This window comes from Ranitomeya variabilis, chromosome 1 (assembly GCF_051348905.1).
Source record: "Ranitomeya variabilis isolate aRanVar5 chromosome 1, aRanVar5.hap1, whole genome shotgun sequence".
NCBI lineage: Eukaryota > Metazoa > Chordata > Amphibia > Anura > Dendrobatidae > Ranitomeya > Ranitomeya variabilis.
The window spans coordinates 331,533,850-331,556,719 of record NC_135232.1 but is presented as its reverse complement, the minus strand read 5'-3'; the positions used below and the strand labels follow the sequence as shown (position 1 = coordinate 331,556,719).

At 48.2% G+C, this 22,870-nt stretch overlaps 1 protein-coding gene and 1 gene segment (V, D, J or C); one reads left to right on the top strand and one right to left on the bottom strand.

The window, feature by feature from the left end:
* Positions 1 to 22,870, bottom strand: part of LOC143817389 (immunoglobulin gamma-1 heavy chain-like) — a 768,241-nt gene that overhangs the window by 571,441 nt on the left and 173,930 nt on the right.
* Positions 10,295 to 21,495, top strand: LOC143817377 (zinc finger MYM-type protein 1-like). 2 transcript variants are annotated; one of them, XM_077298760.1, is made up of 2 exons: positions 10,295 to 10,438; positions 15,920 to 21,495. In XM_077298760.1, exons 1-2 carry the CDS (start codon positions 10,421 to 10,423, stop codon positions 18,272 to 18,274), a joined length of 2,373 nt encoding a protein of 790 aa, XP_077154875.1. In that variant the 5' UTR covers positions 10,295 to 10,420; the 3' UTR covers positions 18,275 to 21,495. The 2 variants fall into 2 exon arrangements, with proteins under 2 accessions (XP_077154875.1, XP_077154885.1); XM_077298770.1 differs by lacking the exon at positions 10,295 to 10,438 and adding an exon at positions 11,989 to 12,008.

Here is a 22,870-nt window from a genome sequence, read left to right as displayed (position 1 = left end):
TATAATGTATACAGTGCGGACCCCCGTGTGTGCAGGACTATGTGTATATAATGTATACAGTACAGACCCCCGTGTGTGCCGGACTATGTGTATATAATGTACGCAGTGCGGACCCCCGTGTGTGCAGGACTATGAGTATATAATGTATACAGTGCGGACCCCCGTGTGTGCAGGACTATGTGTATATAATGTATACAGTGCGGACCCCGTGTGTGTGCAGGACTGTGTGTATATAATGTACACAGTGCGGACCCCCGTGTGTGCAGGACTATGTGTATATAATGTATACAGTGCGGACCCCCGTGTGTGCAGGACTATGTGTATATAATGTATACAGTGCGGACCCCCGTGTGTGCAGGACTATGTGTATATAATGTATACAGTGCGGACCCCCGTGTGTGCAGGACTATGTGTATATAATGTATACAGTGCGGACCCCCGTGTGTGCAGGACTATGTGTATATAATGTATGCAGTGCAGACCCCCGTGAGTGCAGGACTATGTGTATATACTGTATACAGTGCGGACCCCGTGTGTGCAGGACTGTGTATATAATGTATACAGTGCGGACCCCCGTGAGTGCAGGACTATGTGTATATAATGTATACAGTGCGGACCCCCGTGTGTGCCGGACTATATGTATATAATGTATACAGTGCGGACCCCCGTGTGTGCCGGACTATATGTATATAATGTATACAGTGCGGACCCCCGTGTGTGCAGAACTATGTGTATATAATGTATACAGTGCGGACCCCCGTGTGTGCAGGACTATGTGTATATAATGTATACAGTGCGGACCCCCGTGTGTGCAGGACTATGTGTATATAATGTATGCAGTGCAGACCCCCGTGTGTGCAGGACTATGTGTATATAATGTACACAGTGCGGACCCCCGTGTGTGCAGGACTATGTGTATATAATGTACACAGTGCGGACCCCTGTGTGTGCAGGACTATGTGTATATAATGTACACAGTGTGGACCCCCGTGTGTGCAGGACTATGTGTATATAATGTATACAGTGCGGACCCCCGTGTGTGCAGGACTATGTGTATATAATGTACACAGTGCGGACCCCCGTGTGTGCAGGACTATGTGTATATAATGTATACAGTGCGGACCCCCGTGTGTGCAGGACTATGTGTATATAATGTACACAGTGTGGACCCCCGTGTATGCAGGACTATGTGTATATAATGTATGCAGTGCAGACCCCCGTGTGTGCAGGACTATGTGTATATAATGTACACAGTGCGGACCCCTGTGTGTGCAGGACTATGTGTATATAATGTATACAGTGCGGACCCCCGTGTGTGCCGGACTATGTGTATATAATGTACACAGTGTGGACCCCCGCGTGTGCAGGACTATGTGTATATAATGTATACAGTGCGGACCCCCGTGTGTGCAGGACTATGTGTATATAATGTATACAGTGCGGACCCCCGTGTGTGCAGGACTATGTGTATATAATGTATACAGTGCGGACCCCCGTGTATGCAGGACTATGTGTATATAATGTATACAGTGCGGACCCCCGTGTGTGCCGGACTATGTGTATATAATGTATACAGTGCGGACCCCCGTGTGTGCAGGACTATGTGTATATAATGTATACAGTGCGGACCCCCGTGCATGCAGGACTATGTGTATATAATGTATACAGTGCGGACCCCCGTGTGTGCCGGACTATATGTATATAATGTATACAGTGCGGACCCCCGTGTGTGCAGGACTATGTGTATATAATGTATACAGTGCGGACCCCGTGTGTGTGCAGGACTGTGTATATAATGTATACAGTGCGGACCCCCGTGTGTGCAGGACTATGTGTATATAATGTACACAGTGCGGACCCCCGTGTGTGCAGGACTATGTGTATATAATGTATGCAGTGCAGACCCCCGTGTGTGCAGGACTGTGTATATAATGTATGCAGTGCAGACCCCCGTGTGTGCAGGACTGTGTATATAATGTATGCAGTGCAGACCCCAGTGTGTGCAGGACTGTGTATATAATGTATGCAGTGCGGACCCCTGTGTGTGCAGGACTGTGTATATAATGTATGCAGTGCAGACCCCCGTGTGTGCAGGACTATGTGTATATAATGTATACAGTGCGGACCCCCGTGTGTGCAGGACTATGTGTATATAATGTATGCAGTGCAGACCCCCGTGTGTGCAGGACTATGTGTATATAATGTATAGTGTGGACCCCGTGTGTGCAGGACTATGTGTATATAATGTACACAGTGTGGACCCCCGTGTGTGCAGGACTATGTGTATATAATGTATACAGTGCGGACCCCCGTGTGTGCAGGACTATGTGTATATAATGTACACAGTGCGGACCCCTGTGTGTGCAGGACTATGTGTATATAATGTACACAGTGTGGACCCCCGTGTGTGCCGGACTATATGTATATAATGTATACAGTGCGGACCCCCGTGTGTGCAGAACTATGTGTATATAATGTATACAGTGCAGACCCCCGTGTGTGCAGGACTATGTGTATATAATGTATACAGTGCGGACCCCCGTGTGTGCAGGACTATGTGTATATAATGTATATAGTGCGGACCCCCGTGTGTGCAGGACTATGTGTATATAATGTACACAGTGCGGTCCCCCGTGTGTGCAGGACTATGTGTATATAATGTACACAGTGCGGACCCCCGTGTGTGCAGGACTATGTGTATATAATGTACACAGTGTGGACCCCCGTGTGTGCAGGACTATGTGTATATAATGTACACAGTGCGGACCCCCGTGTGTGCAGGACTATGTGTATATAATGTACACAGTGCGGACCCCCGTGTGTGCAGGACTATGTGTATATAATGTATACAGTGCGGACCCCCGTGTGTGCAGGACTATGTGTATATAATGTATACAGTGCGGACCCCCGTGTGTGCAGGACTATGTGTATATAATGTATACAGTGCGGACCCCCGTGTATGCAGGACTATGTGTATATAATGTATACAGTGCGGACCCCCGTGTGTGCCGGACTATGTGTATATAATGTATACAGTGCGGACCCCCGTGTGTGCAGGACTATGTGTATATAATGTATACAGTGCGGACCCCCGTGTATGCAGGACTATGTGTATATAATGTATACAGTGCGGACCCCCGTGTGTGCCGGACTATATGTATATAATGTATACAGTGCGGACCCCCGTGTGTGCAGGACTATGTGTATATAATGTATACAGTGCGGACCCCGTGTGTGCAGGACTGTGTATATAATGTATACAGTGCGGACCCCCGTGTGTGCAGGACTATGTGTATATAATGTACACAGTGCGGACCCCCGTGTGTGCAGGACTATGTGTATATAATGTATGCAGTGCAGACCCCCGTGTGTGCAGGACTGTGTATATAATGTATGCAGTGCAGACCCCCGTGTGTGCAGGACTGTGTATATAATGTATGCAGTGCGGACCCCTGTGTGTGCAGGACTGTGTATATAATGTATGCAGTGCAGACCCCCGTGTGTGCAGGACTATGTGTATATAATGTATACAGTGCGGACCCCCGTGTGTGCAGGACTATGTGTATATAATGTATGCAGTGCAGACCCCCGTGTGTGCAGGACTATGTGTATATAATGTATAGTGTGGACCCCGTGTGTGCAGGACTATGTGTATATAATGTACACAGTGTGGACCCCCGTGTGTGCAGGACTATGTGTATATAATGTATACAGTCCGGACCCCCGTGTGTGCAGGACTATGTGTATATAATGTACACAGTGCGGACCCCCGTGTGTGCAGGACTATGTGTATATAATGTACACAGTGTGGACCCCCGTGTGTGCAGGACTATGTGTATATAATGTATACAGTGCGGACCCCCGTGTGTGCAGAACTATGTGTATATAATGTATACAGTGCAGACCCCCGTGTGTGCAGGACTATGTGTATATAATGTATACAGTGCGGACCCCCGTGTGTGCAGGACTATGTGTATATAATGTATGCAGTGCGGACCCCCGTGTGTGCAGGACTATGTGTATATAATGTATACAGTGCGGACCCCCGTGTGTGCAGGACTATGTGTATATAATGTACACAGTGTGGACCCCCGTGTGTGCAGGACTATGTGTATATAATGTATACAGTGCGGACCCCCGTGTGTGCAGGACTATGTGTATATAATGTACACAGTGCGGACCCCCGTGTGTGCAGGACTATGTGTATATAATGTACACAGTGCGGACCCCCGTGTGTGCAGGACTATGTGTATATAATGTATGCAGTGCAGACCCCCGTGTGTGCAGGACTATGTGTATATAATGTATAGTGTGGACCCCGTGTGTGCAGGACTATGTGTATATAATGTACACAGTGTGGACCCCCGTGTGTGCAGGACTATGTGTATATAATGTATACAGTGCGGACCCCCGTGTGTGCAGGACTATGTGTATATAATGTACACAGTGCGGACCCCTGTGTGTGCAGGACTATGTGTATATAATGTACACAGTGTGGACCCCCGTGTGTGCCGGACTATATGTATATAATGTATACAGTGCGGACCCCCGTGTGTGCAGAACTATGTGTATATAATGTATACAGTGCAGACCCCCGTGTGTGCAGGACTATGTGTATATAATGTATACAGTGCGGACCCCCGTGTGTGCAGGACTATGTGTATATAATGTATATAGTGCGGACCCCCGTGTGTGCAGGACTATGTGTATATAATGTACACAGTGCGGACCCCCGTGTGTGCAGGACTATGTGTATATAATGTACACAGTGCGGACCCCCGTGTGTGCAGGACTATGTGTATATAATGTACACAGTGTGGACCCCCGTGTGTGCAGGACTATGTGTATATAATGTACACAGTGCGGACCCCCGTGTGTGCAGGACTATGTGTATATAATGTACACAGTGCGGACCCCCGTGTGTGCAGGACTATGTGTATATAATGTATACAGTGCGGACCCCCGTGTGTGCAGGACTATGTGTATATAATGTATACAGTGCGGACCCCCGTGTGTGCAGGACTATGTGTATATAATGTATACAGTGCGGACCCCCGTGTATGCAGGACTATGTGTATATAATGTATACAGTGCGGACCCCCGTGTGTGCCGGACTATGTGTATATAATGTATACAGTGCGGACCCCCGTGTGTGCAGGACTATGTGTATATAATGTATACAGTGCGGACCCCCGTGTATGCAGGACTATGTGTATATAATGTATACAGTGCGGACCCCCGTGTGTGCCGGACTATATGTATATAATGTATACAGTGCGGACCCCCGTGTGTGCAGGACTATGTGTATATAATGTATACAGTGCGGACCCCGTGTGTGCAGGACTGTGTTATAATGTATACAGTGCGGACCCCCGTGTGTGCAGGACTATGTGTATATAATGTACACAGTGCGGACCCCCGTGTGTGCAGGACTATGTGTATATAATGTATGCAGTGCAGACCCCCGTGTGTGCAGGACTGTGTATATAATGTATGCAGTGCAGACCCCCGTGTGTGCAGGACTGTGTATATAATGTATGCAGTGCGGACCCCTGTGTGTGCAGGACTGTGTATATAATGTATGCAGTGCAGACCCCCGTGTGTGCAGGACTATGTGTATATAATGTATACAGTGCGGACCCCCGTGTGTGCAGGACTATGTGTATATAATGTATGCAGTGCAGACCCCCGTGTGTGCAGGACTATGTGTATATAATGTATAGTGTGGACCCCGTGTGTGCAGGACTATGTGTATATAATGTACACAGTGTGGACCCCCGTGTGTGCAGGACTATGTGTATATAATGTATACAGTCCGGACCCCCGTGTGTGCAGGACTATGTGTATATAATGTACACAGTGCGGACCCCCGTGTGTGCAGGACTATGTGTATATAATGTACACAGTGTGGACCCCCGTGTGTGCAGGACTATGTGTATATAATGTATACAGTGCGGACCCCCGTGTGTGCAGAACTATGTGTATATAATGTATACAGTGCAGACCCCCGTGTGTGCAGGACTATGTGTATATAATGTATACAGTGCGGACCCCCGTGTGTGCAGGACTATGTGTATATAATGTATGCAGTGCGGACCCCCGTGTGTGCAGGACTATGTGTATATAATGTATACAGTGCGGACCCCCGTGTGTGCAGGACTATGTGTATATAATGTACACAGTGTGGACCCCCGTGTGTGCAGGACTATGTGTATATAATGTATACAGTGCGGACCCCCGTGTGTGCAGGACTATGTGTATATAATGTACACAGTGCGGACCCCCGTGTGTGCAGGACTATGTGTATATAATGTACACAGTGCGGACCCCCGTGTGTGCAGGACTATGTGTATATAATGTACACAGTGTGGACCCCCGTGTGTGCAGGACTATGTGTATATAATGTATACAGTGCGGACCCCCGTGTGTGCAGGACTATGTGTATATAATGTACACAGTGCGGACCCCCGTGTGTGCAGGACTATGTGTATATAATGTATACAGTGCGGACCCCCATGCGTGCAGGACTATGTGTATATAATGTACACAGTGTGGACCCCCGTGTGTGCAGGACTACGTGTATATAATGTATACAGTGCGGACCCCCGTGTGTGCAGGACTATGTGTATATAATGTATACAGTGCGGACCCCCGTGTGTGCAGGACTATGTGTATATAATGTACACAGTGCGGACCCCCGTGTGTGCAGGACTATGTGTATATAATGTATACAGTGCGGACCCCCGTGTGTGCAGGACTATGTGTATATAATGTATACAGTGCGGACCCCCGTGTGTGCAGGACTATGTGTATATAATGTATACAGTGCGGACCCCCGTGTATGCAGGACTATGTGTATATAATGTATACAGTGCGGACCCCCGTGTGTGCCGGACTATGTGTATATAATGTATACAGTGCGGAGCCCCGTGTGTGCAGGACTATGTGTATATAATGTATACAGTGCGGACCCCCGTGTATGCAGGACTATGTGTATATAATGTATACAGTGCGGACCCCCGTGTGTGCCGGACTATATGTATATAATGTATACAGTGCGGACCCCCGTGTGTGCAGGACTATGTGTATATAATGTATACAGTGCGGACCCCGTGTGTGTGCAGGACTGTGTATATAATGTATACAGTGCGGACCCCCGTGTGTGCAGGACTATGTGTATATAATGTACACAGTGCGGACCCCCGTGTGTGCAGGACTATGTGTATATAATGTATGCAGTGCGGACCCCCGTGTGTGCAGGACTGTGTATATAATGTATGCAGTGCAGACCCCCGTGTGTGCAGGACTGTGTATATAATGTATGCAGTGCAGACCCCCGTGTGTGCAGGACTGTGTATATAATGTATGCAGTGCGGACCCCTGTGTGTGCAGGACTGTGTATATAATGTATGCAGTGCAGACCCCCGTGTGTGCAGGACTATGTGTATATAATGTATACAGTGCGGACCCCCGTGTGTGCAGGACTATGTGTATATAATGTATGCAGTGCAGACCCCCGTGTGTGCAGGACTATGTGTATATAATGTATAGTGTGGACCCCGTGTGTGCAGGACTATGTGTATATAATGTATACAGTGCGGACCCCGTGTGTGCAGCACTATGTGTATATAATGCATGCAGTGTGGACCCCCGTGTGTGCAGGACTATGTGTATATAATGTATGCAGTGCAGGACTGTGTATATAATGTATGCAGTGCAGACCCCCGTGTGTGCAGGACTGTGTATATAATGTATGCAGTGCAGACCCCCGTGTGTGCAGGACTGTGTATATAATGTATGCAGTGCGGACCCCTGTGTGTGCAGGACTGTGTATATAATGTATGCAGTGCAGACCCCCGTGTGTGCAGGACTATGTGTATATAATGTATACAGTGCGGACCCCCGTGTGTGCAGGACTATGTGTATATAATGTATGCAGTGCAGACCCCCGTGTGTGCAGGACTATGTGTATATAATGTATAGTGTGGACCCCGTGTGTGTGCAGGACTGTGTATATAATGTATACAGTGCGGACCCCCGTGTGTGCAGGACTATGTGTATATAATGTACACAGTGCGGACCCCCGTGTGTGCAGGACTATGTGTATATAATGTATGCAGTGCGGACCCCCGTGTGTGCAGGACTGTGTATATAATGTATGCAGTGCAGACCCCCGTGTGTGCAGGACTGTGTATATAATGTATGCAGTGCAGACCCCCGTGTGTGCAGGACTGTGTATATAATGTATGCAGTGCGGACCCCTGTGTGTGCAGGACTGTGTATATAATGTATGCAGTGCAGACCCCCGTGTGTGCAGGACTATGTGTATATAATGTATACAGTGCGGACCCCCGTGTGTGCAGGACTATGTGTATATAATGTATGCAGTGCAGACCCCCGTGTGTGCAGGACTATGTGTATATAATGTATAGTGTGGACCCCGTGTGTGCAGGACTATGTGTATATAATGTATACAGTGCGGACCCCGTGTGTGCAGCACTATGTGTATATAATGCATGCAGTGTGGACCCCCGTGTGTGCAGGACTATGTGTATATAATGTATGCAGTGCAGGACTGTGTATATAATGTATGCAGTGCAGACCCCCGTGTGTGCAGGACTGTGTATATAATGTATGCAGTGCAGACCCCCGTGTGTGCAGGACTGTGTATATAATGTATGCAGTGCGGACCCCTGTGTGTGCAGGACTGTGTATATAATGTATGCAGTGCAGACCCCCGTGTGTGCAGGACTATGTGTATATAATGTATACAGTGCGGACCCCCGTGTGTGCAGGACTATGTGTATATAATGTATGCAGTGCAGACCCCCGTGTGTGCAGGACTATGTGTATATAATGTATAGTGTGGACCCCGTGTGTGCAGGACTATGTGTATATAATGTATACAGTGCGGACCCCGTGTGTGCAGCACTATGTGTATATAATGCATGCAGTGTGGACCCCCGTGTGTGCAGGACTATGTGTATATAATGTACGCAGTGCGGACCCCCGTGTGTGCAGGACTATGTGTATATAATGTATAGTGTGGACCCCGTGTGTGCAGGACTATGTGTATATAATGTATGCAGTGCAGACCCCCGTGTGTGCAGGACTATGTGTATATAATGTATACAGTGCAGACCCCCGTGTGTGCAGGACTATGTGTATATAATGTACACAGTGTGGACCCCCGTGTGTGCAGGACTATGTGTATATAATGTACACAGTGTGGACCCCGTGTGTGCAGGACTATATGTATATAATGTATGCAGTGCAGACCCCCGTGTGTGCAGGACTATGTGTATATAATGTATACAGTGCAGACCCCCGTGTGTGCAGGACTATGTGTATATAATGTACACAGTGTGGACCCCCGTGTGTGCAGGACTATGTGTATATAATGTACACAGTGTGGACCCCCGTGTGTGCAGGACTATGTGTATATAATGTACACAGTGTGGACCCCCGTGTGTGCAGGACTATGTGTATATAATGTATACAGTGCGGACCCCCGTGTGTGCAGGACTATATGTATATAATGTATACAGTGCGGACCCCCGTGTGTGCAGGACTATGTGTATATAATGTACACAGTGTGGACCCCCGTGTGTGCAGGACTATGTGTATATAATGTACACAGTGCGGACCCCCGTGTGTGCAGGACTATGTGAATATAATGTATACAGTGCGGACCCCCGTGTGTGCAGGACTATGTGTATATAATGTATACAGTGTGGACCCCCGTGTGTGCCGGACTATATGTATATAATGTACACAGTGCGGACCCCCGTGTGTGCAGGACTATGTGTATATAATGTACACAGTGTGGACCCCCGTGTGTGCAGGACTATGTGTATATAATGTATACAGTGCGGACCCCCGTGTGTGCAGGACTATGTGTATATAATGTATACAGTGCAGACCCCCGTGTGTGCAGGACTATGTGTATATAATGTACACAGTGCGGACCCCCGTGTGTGCAGGACTATGTGTATATAATGTATGCAGTGCAGACCCCCGTGTGTGCAGGACTAGGACTATATGTATATAATGTATGCAGTGCAGACCCCCGTGTGTAAGGCCAAGCTTGTCGGTACCTAGTTGTGGTGAAGACTATATCACCCGTCACAGAACAGAACTGCTCTATTGCCACATCCTGAAGCCAGACTCCGCCCACACACGTGACTAATCAAATTCCTGTGACATCATCAAAGGTCCTTTAGCATCAACCATTTTCATCTTTACCAGAAAGAACAACATGAAACTTTTCCAGCAGTACAGCTGCCTACAGTCTGTCTCCGCCCACACACGTGACTAATCACATGGTCCTGACATCATCAAAGGTCCTTTTCGGGCAGTGAGTTGGTCTTGCAGCTTCCGTCGGAACAGTAGGGCTGGTGAAGTGAGACACGCTGGCGCCATGGAGGCCGGGAGTTCTGTAAGTCATGGTCCCTGTACAGTGTGTGCACATGGAGGGCGGTGGTCTCTGTCCTGGCTCCCCGCCTGCTGCTGCCCTGAGCTGTGGATATGGTCCTGGGGCCATGGAGGCCGGGGGTTCTGTAAGTTATGGTCTCTGTACAGTGTGTGCTCATGGAGGGCGGTGGTCTCTGCCCTGGCTCCTCGCCTGCTGCTCCCCTGAGCTGTGGATATGGTCCTGGGGCCATGGAGGCCGGGGGTTCTGTAGGTTATGGTCCCTGTACAGTGTGTGCACATGGAGGGCGGTGGTCTCTGTCCTGGCTCCCCGCCTGCTGCTGCCCTGAGCTGTGGATATGGTCCTGGGGCCATGGAGGCCGGGGGTTCTGTAGGTTATGGTCTCTGTACAGTGTGTGCACATGGTGGGCGGTGGTCTCTGTCCTGGCTCCCCGCCTGCTGCTGCCCTGAGCTGTGGATATGGTCCTGGGGCCATGGAGGCCGGGGGTTCTGTAGGTTATGGTCTCTGTACAGTGTGTGCACATGGTGGGCGGTGGTCTCTGCCCTGGCTCCCCGCCTGCTGCTGCCCTGAGCTGTGGATATGGTCCTGGGGCCATGGAGGCCGGGGGTTCTGTAAGTTATGGTCTCTGTACAGTGTGTGCACATGGTGGGCGGTGGTCTCTGCCCTGGCTCCCCGCCTGCTGCCCTGAGCTGTGGATATGGTACTGGGGCCATGGAGGCCGGGGGTTCTGTAAGTTATGGTCTCTGTACAGTGTGTGCTCATGGAGGGCGGTGGTCTCTGCCCTGGCTCCCCGCCTGCTGCTGCCCTGAGCTGTGGATATGGTCCTGGGGCCATGGAGGCCGGGGGTTCTGTAAGTTATGGTCTCTGTACAGTGTGTGCACATGGTGGGCGGTGGTCTCTGCCCTGGCTCCTCGCCTGCTGCTGCCCTGAGCTGTGGATATGGTACTGGGGCCATGGAGGCCGGGGGTTCTGTAAGTTATGGTCTCTGTACAGTGTGTGCTCATGGAGGGCGGTGGTCTCTGCCCTGGCTCTCCGCCTGCTGCTCCCCTGAGCTGTGGATATGGTACTGGCGCCATGGAGGCCGGGGGTTCTGTAGGTTATGGTCCCTGTACAGTGTGTGCACATGGTGGGCGGTGGTCTCTGTCCTGGCTCCTCGCCTGCTGCTCCCCTGAGCTGTGGATATGGTACTGGCGCCATGGAGGCCGGGGGTTCTGTATGTTATGGTCTCTGTACAGTGTGTGCTCCTGGTGGGCGGTTGTCTCTGCCCTGGCTCCCCGCCTGCTGCTGCCCTGAGCTGTGGATATGGTCCTGGGGCCATGGAGGCCGGGGGTTCTGTATGTTATGGTCTCTGTACAGTGTGTGCTCCTGGTGGGCGGTTGTCTCTGCCCTGGCTCCCCGCCTGCTGCTGCCCTGAGCTGTGGATATGGTCCTGGGGCCATGGAGGCCGGGGGTTCTGTAGGTTATGGTCTCTGTACAGTGTGTGCACATGGTGGGCGGTGGTCTCTGCCCTGGCTCCCCGCCTGCTGCTCCCCTGAGCTGTGGATATGGTACTGGCGCCATGGAGGCCGGGGGTTCTGTATGTTATGGTCCCTGTACAGTGTGTGCACATGGTGGGCGGTGGTCTCTGTCCTGGCTCTCCGCCTGCTGCTGCCCTGAGCTGTGGATATGGTCCTGGGGCCATGGAGGCCGGGGGTTCTGTATGTTATGGTCTCTGTACAGTGTGTGCACATGGTGGGCGGTGGTCTCTGCCCTGGCTCCCCGCCTGCTGCTCCCCTGAGCTGTGGATATGGTCCTGGGGCCATGGAGGCCGGGGGTTCTGTATGTTATGGTCTCTGTACAGTGTGTGCACATGGTGGGCGGTGGTCTCTGTCCTGGCTCTCCGCCTGCTGCTGCCCTGAGCTGTGGATATGGTCCTGGGGCCATGGAGGCCGGGGGTTCTGTATGTTATGGTCTCTGTACAGTGTGTGCTCCTGGTGGGCGGTTGTCTCTGCCCTGGCTCCCCGCCTGCTGCTGCGCTCTCATGTGGATATGGTACTGGGGCCATGGAGGCCGGGGGTTCTGTATGTTATGATCTCTGTACAGTGTGTGCACATGGTGGGCGGTGGTCTCTGCCCTGGCTCCCCGCCTGCTGCTCCCCTGAGCTGTGGATATGGTCCTGGGGCCATGGAGGCCGGGGGTTCTGTAAGTTATGGTCCCTGTACAGTGTGTGCACATGGTGGGCGGTGGTCTCTGTCCTGGCTCCCCGCCTGCTGCTGCCCTGAGCTGTGGATATGGTACTGGGGCCATGGAGGCCGGGGGTTCTGTAAGTTGTGGTCCCTGTACAGTGTGTGCACATGGTGGGCGGTTGTCTCTGCCCTGGCTCTCCGCCTGCTGCTGCGCTCTCATGTGGATATGGTACTGGGGCCATGGAGGCCGGGGGTTCTGTAAGTTGTGGTCCCTGTACAGTGTGTGCACATGGTGGGCGGTTGTCTCTGCCCTGGCTCTCCGCCTGCTGCTGCGCTCTCATGTGGATATGGTACTGGGGCCATGGAGGCCGGGGGTTCTGTATGTTATGATGTTATGGTCTCTGTACAGTGTGTGCACATGGTGGGCGGTGGTCTCTGCCCTGGCTCCCCGCCTGCTGCTCCCCTGAGCTGTGGATATGGTCCTGGGGCCATGGAGGCCGGGGGTTCTGTAAGTTATGGTCTCTGTACAGTGTGTGCTCATGGTGGGCGGTGGTCTCTGCCCTGGCTCCCCGCCTGCTGCTGCCCTGAGCTGTGGATATGGTCCTGGGGCCATGGAGGCCGGGAGTTCTGTAAGTTGTGGTCCCTGTACAGTGTGTGCACATGGTGGGCGATGGTCTCTGTCCTGGCTCCCCGCCTGCTGCTGCGCTCACCTGTGGATATGGTACTGGGGCCATGGAGGCCGGGGGTTCTGTAAGTTATGGTCTCTGTACAGTGTGTGCTCATGGTGGGCGGTGGTCTCTGTCCTGGCTCCTCGCCTGCTGCTCCCCTGAGCTGTGGATATGGTACTGGGGCCATGGAGGCCGGGAGTTCTGTAAGTTATGGTCTCTGTACAGTGTGTGCTCATGGTGGGCGGTGGTCTCTGCCCTGGCTCCCCGCCTGCTGCTGCCCTGAGCTGTGGATATGGTCCTGGGGCCATGGAGGCCGGGGGTTCTGTAGGTTATGGTCTCTGTACAGTGTGTGCACATGGTGGGCGGTGGTCTCTGTCCTGGCTCCTCGCCTGCTGCCCAGAGCTTATATCCCATGTGGATGGTCTCTATAGCTGTTGTCACCGCTCCCTGTTGTAATCTGATGTTTGTTTTCCTTTTTGTATTTACTCTTTGTCTACATTTGTTACACATGTACGATAGAGGTTCTCAGAACATGTATGGGGCTAGTTCCGATAGCAGCAATGTTACCCAGTAGATGACCCTGCTGTATGTTATTTAGGTGGTGTCTCTATAGTCGGGCTGGCTGGCAAATTTTAGCCTGGGGAGGCAAGCACACAGCAGTGGCCCATGGGTAGCAGCCCATCCTTTAAGGGGTTGTCGGATCTTAAGCTACATGTCTACAGTCACTATCTGTCAATCCTCATATCGTGCATGCTGTGATGATTCTCTGGTGCTGGCGTCGGGAGCAGGTGGTCTTGTGTCTGCAAGCATGCGATAAAATATATACGCACGCGCACAGCCCCACTGTATACTGACTGGTGCACGCGCACAGCCCCACTGTATACTGACTGGTGCACGCGCACAGCCCCACTGTATACTGACTGGTGCACGCGCACAGCCCCACTGTATACTGACTGGTGCACGCGCACAGCCCCACTGTATACTGACTGGTGCACGCGCACAGCCCCACTGTATACTGACTGGTGCACAGCCCCATTCTTAAAGAGGTTGTTGGATCTTAAGCTACATGTCTACAGTCACTGTCTGTGAATCCTAATATCGTGCACACTGTGCGCTGTGAGGATTCTCTGTTGCCGGCATTGGGAACAGGTGGTCTTGTGAATGCAAGCATTCGATATATATGTTCCTAGCCACATTCCGACTAGACTGTTTCTGGCCTTGCTTAATAAAGTTGCATTAGGCTATGCAAGTCTAGTCGGCATATTACCGCATTTATTCAAATCACAAACTTGCAGTCACACACCCGCCAAATAACCACAGCACTGCGAGCAATGTGAGATGCACAAGTCTGCAGTCACATAGAATGACACAGTGAATGCACCAATGACACACACACTCACGCCCAGTCCCACCATATAATGACAGGCACCCATGCACAGCCCCACCGTATAATGACAGGCGCACACGCACAGCCCCACCGTATAATGACAGGTGCACACGCACAGCCCCACCGTATAATGACAGGCGCAGACGCACAGCCCCACCGTATAATGACAGGCGCAGACGCACAGCCCCACCGTATAATGACAGGCGCAGACGCACAGCCCCACCGTATAATGACAGGCGCAGACGCACAGCCCCACCGTATAATGACAGGCGCAGACGCACAGCCCCACCGTATAATGACAGGCGCAGACGCACAGCCCCACCGTATAATGACAGGCGCAGACGCACAGCCCCACCGTATAATGACAGGCGCAGACGCACAGCCCCACCGTATAATGACAGGCGCAGACGCACAGCCCCACCGTATAATGACAGGCGCAGACGCACAGCCCCACCGTATAATGACAGGCGCAGACGCACAGCCCCACCGTATAATGACAGGCGCAGACGCACAGCCCCACCGTATAATGACAGGCGCAGACGCACAGCCCCACCGTATAATGACAGGCGCAGACGCACAGCCCCACCGTATAATGACAGGCGCAGACGCACAGCCCCACCGTATAATGACAGGCGCAGACGCACAGCCCCACCGTATAATGACAGGCGCATACGCACAGCCCCACCGTATAATGACAGGCGCACACGCACAGCCCACACCGTCTAATGACAGGCGCACACGCACAGCCCCACTGTATAATCATACACTTCTATTTTGAAAGTATTCTTACTTTGCAGCATTTTTTTCCACACTACCTCATCTGATTGCTGCTATTACATGCAAATGCTGGCTCTATTAAACCCAGCATTTCTTGCATATGTATACTTGTGCACCTGGAGTGTGATGTACATGTATGTCACATGTCGGGAAGGTGTTAATTGAGTAGTTCAGTCCTATGATATTAGTTACCTGCTTTTGAGATAGGTCAAGATCTTCAGTATTAGATCAATGGGGGCCTATAAGGCTGTCAAGTTTGGGTCAGGACAGCTAAACCTGGATGTGTAAAACTGCTCTTGGCCAGACTATGTCAATGCCACCTTCGATAATATATCTGGGAGGTTTGCTGGTATATCACTCAGTGGTTAGTTGAGTTGAGGCAGTCTTGCACCTTCATTCAAAGTATATGGAATGTTTTGCTAAACATTAATGTTTTTGTAACATCTTAAAATGGTGAAGCAACAATAACTTTTTGTTTGTTTGTTTTTAGGATTCTGTTTACCCTGCATTTAAACGTCCAAATGATGATGAGTTAATAGCAGTGGAGGAAAAAAGATTTTGCCCAGTGAATATTGAGATAATTAAGAAAGAAATTAAAGATGAGGATGAAGCTGACAGCTGTGAAGAGGCTTGGTTAAAAGGATTTGGTCTGTACAGTGATGATGTTACGCAGTCAAGCAGTCATTCCCATGAAGCTGATATGAGCTTGAATGCCTTTGCCGAAGAAGTATTGGATTCTAGCACAAGTTACCATTGTCCGATAGATGAAAACACGACTAAATTTTTTGATGTTGATAAGCCATTTCAGCCATCTGCAGAACTTGTCCCCCCACAGTGTTTTGGAACCAGGAAACTAAGATTCCAGAGTGCTTGGTACACCGATTTTCCATGGCTTCACTATAACCCCCAGCTGAAAGGCGTTCTTTGTTTTACTTGTGGAAAAGCTGAGAGCATGGGCCTTTTGGGTTCCACCAGGAGAAGGGATTCAGTATTTACAGCTGTAGGATTTTCGAATTGGAAAAAGGCTCGGGAAAAGTTTGGTTCTCATCAAAAGTCTAAAAGCCACGAGTTTGCTACTTGGAAATTAATGCATGCCTTACAGAATCAGAAGAGAGAAGCTGCTTTGGAACAGCAACGAAAAGTTAGACAGGCTATTCCAACTCTATGCTTGAATAAACTGATTAGTTCCATACGGTTTTTGATTCATAGAGGTCACACGTTTCAGACTCACGAATCAATTGAAGAGAGTTTGTTTGAACTTCTAAAGTTTTTCGGGCAAGACAATGATGTGTTTAAATACTGGCTCATGACTAATCAAAATTTCACTAGTCACGAAATCCAACATGAAATAATTGGCTTAATGAGCAATGAAATCACATCTTTAATCACAAGAGAAGTTAATCAAGGTTCAATGTACTACTCCATAATATTAGACAGCATTCAAAATTCAGAGTCGCATCAGCTGAGCCTCTTTTTGCGATACTTGGATTCAGACATGCACCCTCAAGAGGAATTTATTGGATTTCTTGATCCGATGGAGGACACTGGTACTTCTGCTGCAAATCTCATCTTGGATATTCTTGATCGCCATTCTTTGCCCATTGATCTTCTAAGAGGAATTTCATTTGAGGGATCATCTGTCACGTCTTCTAGCTACATGGAGTCTCAGACTTTGCTGAAACAGAAACAACCTTTAGCCAGGTTTGTCCATTGTGGAGCTCCTTGCGGCAATTTTTTAGCAAGAAATGCTAGCCATACAAGCCCGATATTGCAACAGGCCGTATATTCTGTAAACAACCTATGCAAATTATTTAGCAAAACGTCAAAGTTTAAATTTTTATTTGCTGAGGTAACCTCAAATGTTCCGTGCCATACAAGGATTTTATGTTCTTCCAACTGGTATGTGAACTTGGCCCTGATAAATACTGTAATTCAGCACTATGGTTTGATCATAGATGGCCTAAGAGAAATGCAAGCGCATGCAGGTGTTTCCGGTGTAAAAGCTCACGCTTTGTTACTAGAGTTCATCGACGGCAATACAATTGTGAGTTTGCTGATTGTAAGGGCAGTGCTGGAGTCGTTAAATATTCTGAACATTAATTTTGATGACCAGAACAGGCTAATGTTGAACACTTTGAAAAAAATAAAGATGGTGAAAGAAATTTTGACAAGGGTACGCCAAGAAGCTCCTGTGGTGGATTTCCTAAGACAAGCAGAAGACTTTGTCATAAAACTTAACCTGTCACCTTTATCCATTCCACAGCCAACACTGAGCTCTCAAAATACAGAAGCAGCACAATCACAAATTGCAGTTACTAAAGAGGATTACTTTAAAACGGAGTATTTCAGAATGATCGATGCAATAGTTTCTCAGCTGGACAACCAATTTTTCCAACAAGGCTTTATGGAATACTGCATTCTTGAAGACGTTTTGCTTTGTGCAGGCAAAGGGGAATCTGACAATGTTATTGAGCAAAAACTTGGAGTCCTTTCTAAATATCCAGAATTCAATGTTCGTATGTTAAAGGTCCAGTTAGAAATGTTTGCTCACAAAAACAGCTACAGTTCTCTATCCGAAGCTGTAGGCCTTTACAAGTCAGTTAGTCCTGAAGTTAAGGAATTTTTCAATGAGCTGGGCAAATTTCTCAAACTTTTACTTATTATTCCAGTGAGCACAATGGAAAATGACCAAATCTGTGGCCCTTTCCAAAGACTGAAAACTTTATTGAAGTTTACAACCACAGAGACCCGCTCAAATGATGTGGCCATATGCTATGTTAATGAGACACGGTTAGATAGTCTCTGTTTAGAAACTATTGCACATAACTTTGTTCACGGCTCTTAATTGCTAAAACAGCTATTTTGTAGTCTGGAAATTACATTTATTAGACGGCAATATTTGCAATAAAGATCCTATATGCCGAATATTAAAATCTATTGTTACAAAGCCATACAAAACAAATGATGCCTGCAACCTTTTAGACCCCCACAAACAAAAGGGAAGATGTCCCATTGGTAGTTTCCCAGCACAGCGAAAACATTTTTTTTTCATATGTAGAGGGTATGTTAACAAACTGGTAATCTATGTTTTACAAGTCATGGAGTTTCTGCTAGTTGGACCTCAGCAATTAAAAAGTTATGGTATCCTGTAGGTTTTAAACTTTTAAGGGTAGCTATTCATTAATGGAATGAAATGGTCAATGAGATGGCATATGAATAAAAATCTGCCTTCATCTTCAATTATTTTTTTGTAACTATTGTAAATATGTTGCCTTTTAAAATGCAAAGGGATATTATTCTAAAAAAAATAGCAAAGTTGCCTTCTTTAGGACTAACTTTTTGGGTTGTATTTTATTCACTGACTTTTGTGCCATTTTTAAGTTAGATCATAGTTCATGGTCTAAGTAGACAAAGCCTGTCATGTTGAACATGCTGATTTACTAGCATGCAGCATGTTAGGCTGCCGTCACACTATCAGTATGTGGTCAGTATTTTACCTCAGTATTTGTCAGCCAAAACCAGGAGTGGAACGATCAGAGGAAAAGTATAATAGAAACACGTCACCACTTCTGCATTTATCACCCACTCCTGGTTTTGGCTTACAGATACTGATGTAAAATACTGATCAGATACTGCTAGTGTGACGGCAGCCTTATAAAGCAGAATTCTGACCGAGGAAAGCTATAATTGTGCAAAAAGCTGGAAATGCCAATGTCTTGGGCACAGCACTAGAATTACTTAATGGGTTGTCCACTGTTTATATAATTACCTGTCTCAAGGATTGGTCGGATTCCGACATGTATCACCCCTGCCAATCTGCTTTTTGCACCACTGTCATCTGAAGACAGTATGCGAACCTGGAACAGCACACGGCTCATTACACTTTATAGTCACTGTTCTGAGTTGCTTCAGCAGAGAGCCCAATAGAACCAGAGCCATTACAGTGTATGGAGTGGCGCTGTTTCATGTCTGCATACTGTGTACCGTACATCCAGCTGTCACTTGAACTGTTGCTCGGTGGGGGTGCCGGTTGTCGGTCACCAATATCTAAGTAATCGACAACCCCTTTAAGCTCATTTGAGTTTTCTGAATTTATAGTAAAATATTGATATTAATATTTCTGAGAATTGTAGTTTTGAATGTGCTGACAACATGGGTCCTAAAAAAGCTAGACAAGTGCAGTAGCTAAATAGATATATATATATTTTTATTTTTCCCCATCCTTTTTGTATTTGCTTGAAGGGATTGTCCGGTCTAAATCGACAAGTCTGCATTCATTCTGTGACAGCGTATGCACTGCGTGCTGTGAGGATTCCCTGGTGTCAGCGCCAGGAACGGCATTCTTATAATTAAGTATGTAATGCTACGTTCACATTAGCGGCGGGCGCCGCATGCGTCATGCGCCCCTATATTTAACATGGGGGCGCATGGACATGCGTCGCACTTGCGTTTTGCGCCGCATGCGTCGCTGCGGCGCCCGCGTCCGGGCGCAGAGGACGCAGCAAGTTGCATTTTTGCTGCGTCCAAAATCAATTAAAAAAAGGACGCATGCGGCGCAAAACGCAGCGTTGTGCATGCGTTTTGCTGCGTTTTTGTTTGCGTTGTGCGCTGAGGCGCACAACGCAAATGTGAACGTACCCTAATATACATACTCCAGGGTATATCCAATATATACTCCAATATATATATTCAGAGTCCTACTAGAATGCTTCCAGTACACTCAAACCAAGTGTATTGCACGATGCTGTAAACAGTCTGGCATGGAGTATGCATATCGCATAGTTGAGGTCACATGACTGTCATTCCTCGCACTGACACCAGAGAATCCTCACGGCATGCAGTGCGTGCGCTGTGAAAATTCACAAGTCTGCCATCATGTACAGTGACAGCAGACTTGTCGTTTTACAGTAGACTGTAGTGTGTTTTTGTTTTCTTATTTATTCTAAGTTTTATCTGGATACGTTGTGTGTAGAAGAAAATGTTCTCTTTGTTCATGCTGCTGTAATTTTGAAAGGCCTAGTTAGAATCCATGTTAAACTACAGGACTTGTTATCCTGATCAGCCAATGCTGTAAAGAGGAACTTCTGTCTTAAGATCAGGAAAAAGGATTGTTTGCCTCGGGGAGCATTCAAATAAAGTACTGCACATAGTGATTGAAAGTAAGGACTCTGATACTCAGATAAGGTTTCATTTCCTGCTGGAGATATGTTCTGACCTGTTTCTTTTTGAGATAGAAGGGTTTTTCCTTTACCTTTTATGTGGTAATTTAAATATATAACTAAGCTATAGTGCTTGCCAAATAAGCTTCAGAGGGAAACTGATACATGGAGCGTGCCGGCTGATCGGCTCCGCAGCTGCATGTGTCGCGGGTGTGTCACTGTCACAGCACATGCATGGAGAGCCCAACAAACAGGCTCTCCATGCATGTGCTGTGACAGTGACACATGTAGCTGCGGCGCTGATCAGCCGGCACGCTCCATGTATCAGTTTCCCTCTGAAGCTTATTCGGCAAGCACTATAGCTTGCCAAATAAGCGGAGACCCAAAGAAATTCGCTCAACTCTAATCCTCACCTTTCTACTTGGAAGAATGAGAGAGGAAAAAAAAGATTTTTCCATCTTCTAAAGTTGGCCGTGCATACGTAATCAATCTTCTTAACTGGGTGATACAGAAATATGTCACATTTCCTTTGTTCTATCGGTGTTTCTTCTATCGGTGTTTCTATTTCATTCTTCTCCACAGTGATTGTTTAGCTGACTGATAACTTTTGTGCCTATGCCTTCTTTGTACTAACAATGCTTGTTGATGTCAAACTACAGAGCACAAATATACAGCTTAGTAATGTTTGTTTTCTAAGTATATGCCACTGCTGGAATTAAGATTATTGTATATTTTGTGTAACATTACAGCTCATATTTGTGACATTTTTCATATTAACTTGATTAAATATTGTTAATTATAATTCATCATGTTCTATATCACATGTAAAATGATTTATGAACTTGCTTCTTTTCTTGCCTCAGTGCAGAGGTAATGCTATGATTTAACAAATAAGTATTGAATAAAATATTTCCTTAACATAGGTATGAGTACTATTGGGAAGTTATTAAAGACTAGATGGTGGCCCAATTCTAACGCATCAGGTATTCTAGAATATGTATGTAGTTTATTTATGAAGATTTCAGAATAATGCAATGAATACACAGGATTTGGTTGCGGCCGGCCGATCAGTGAAGCCAGGGCCAGCTGCAGGTTTTTGAGGACCCCGGGCGAAAGAGTCTCACGGCCCACGCAGTATGTCTCACGGCCCACGGAGTATGTCTCACGGCCCACGCCATATCCCTGTTAAAAAAAAAAAAAAAAAAAAAGTTATATACTCCCCTTCCGGCAGCCCCCGAATCCAGGCCAGACCTTTAGCGATGCTCCTCGCGACGCTCCGTTCCGCTATGGTGCCCGACCTAGTACCCTACGACTTCTTTTTATTTCCTAGAATGAAGAAAAACTTAAAGGGAAAGTGATTTCAGGTCAGGCACAGCCATTACACAGTACATAGCAGGGGCACATTTATAGGATTATCTCGGCACAAGAACGAGTGTTTTTTTTTTTTTGTTTGTTTTTTTGCCCCTTCCTCACCCATGACAGCACACCTGAGAGAGTAGGATCCACCCCTATTACTGGGCAGGAAGCCTGGAGCACAAAATAAAAAGGCAACTCCCACTTCCTCCTTTGGTGTGGTTTCCTGTCCTTTGAACGTAGGAGCCTTGAACACTCGACAAGGAGGTTACATTCCGGCTTGCCGCACAGACACGGATTGATGACAAGCACTGTATCCTCTGCCACAACTCTGGCTGTGGCCAACAGTGGTCATGGGGCTGCAGTTCGCAGGGGCGGCAAGGGTTGCCAAGCGTGGTCCTTTTTTGAGACCACAGAGGATAACGCGAGTTGGGTCATCTGCCAACTTTAAAACAAAGAATTATCCAAAAATTGCAATAATTTGACTTCTGCATGCATGAACTGGCACATGCGCGATCAATATGCGTTAGTCTGGGAATCTCCTTGCACTAAAATGCAGATTGGCGGGCCTCCCCAAGCATCCCATCAACTGCACAAGCTGCTTCCTCCTCCTTCACTGTGGCAAGTATTCTTTCACACATCTCCAGCCGCAGAACCGCCACTTGTTTACCCCTTACAGTCATTGTAAGAGCCCGTCAGCTGTTGCGTAAGTGGAGATGCTTGCTGTTTCATTTTCACTGAGCACATCATATCCTCTTCGCCTTCACCTCACTCACAGTCCAGCAGTTTGTCGTGTTCACCCTACTCCACCCTCTCTCAGCACAGCAGCCAGCCCTCGGTCCCTCAGTTGTGGTCATGTAAAAGAATGTTTCCTCCTACACACGCCAAAGCTAAGGCTATGTGCCCACGATGCGGATTTGCTGCAGATC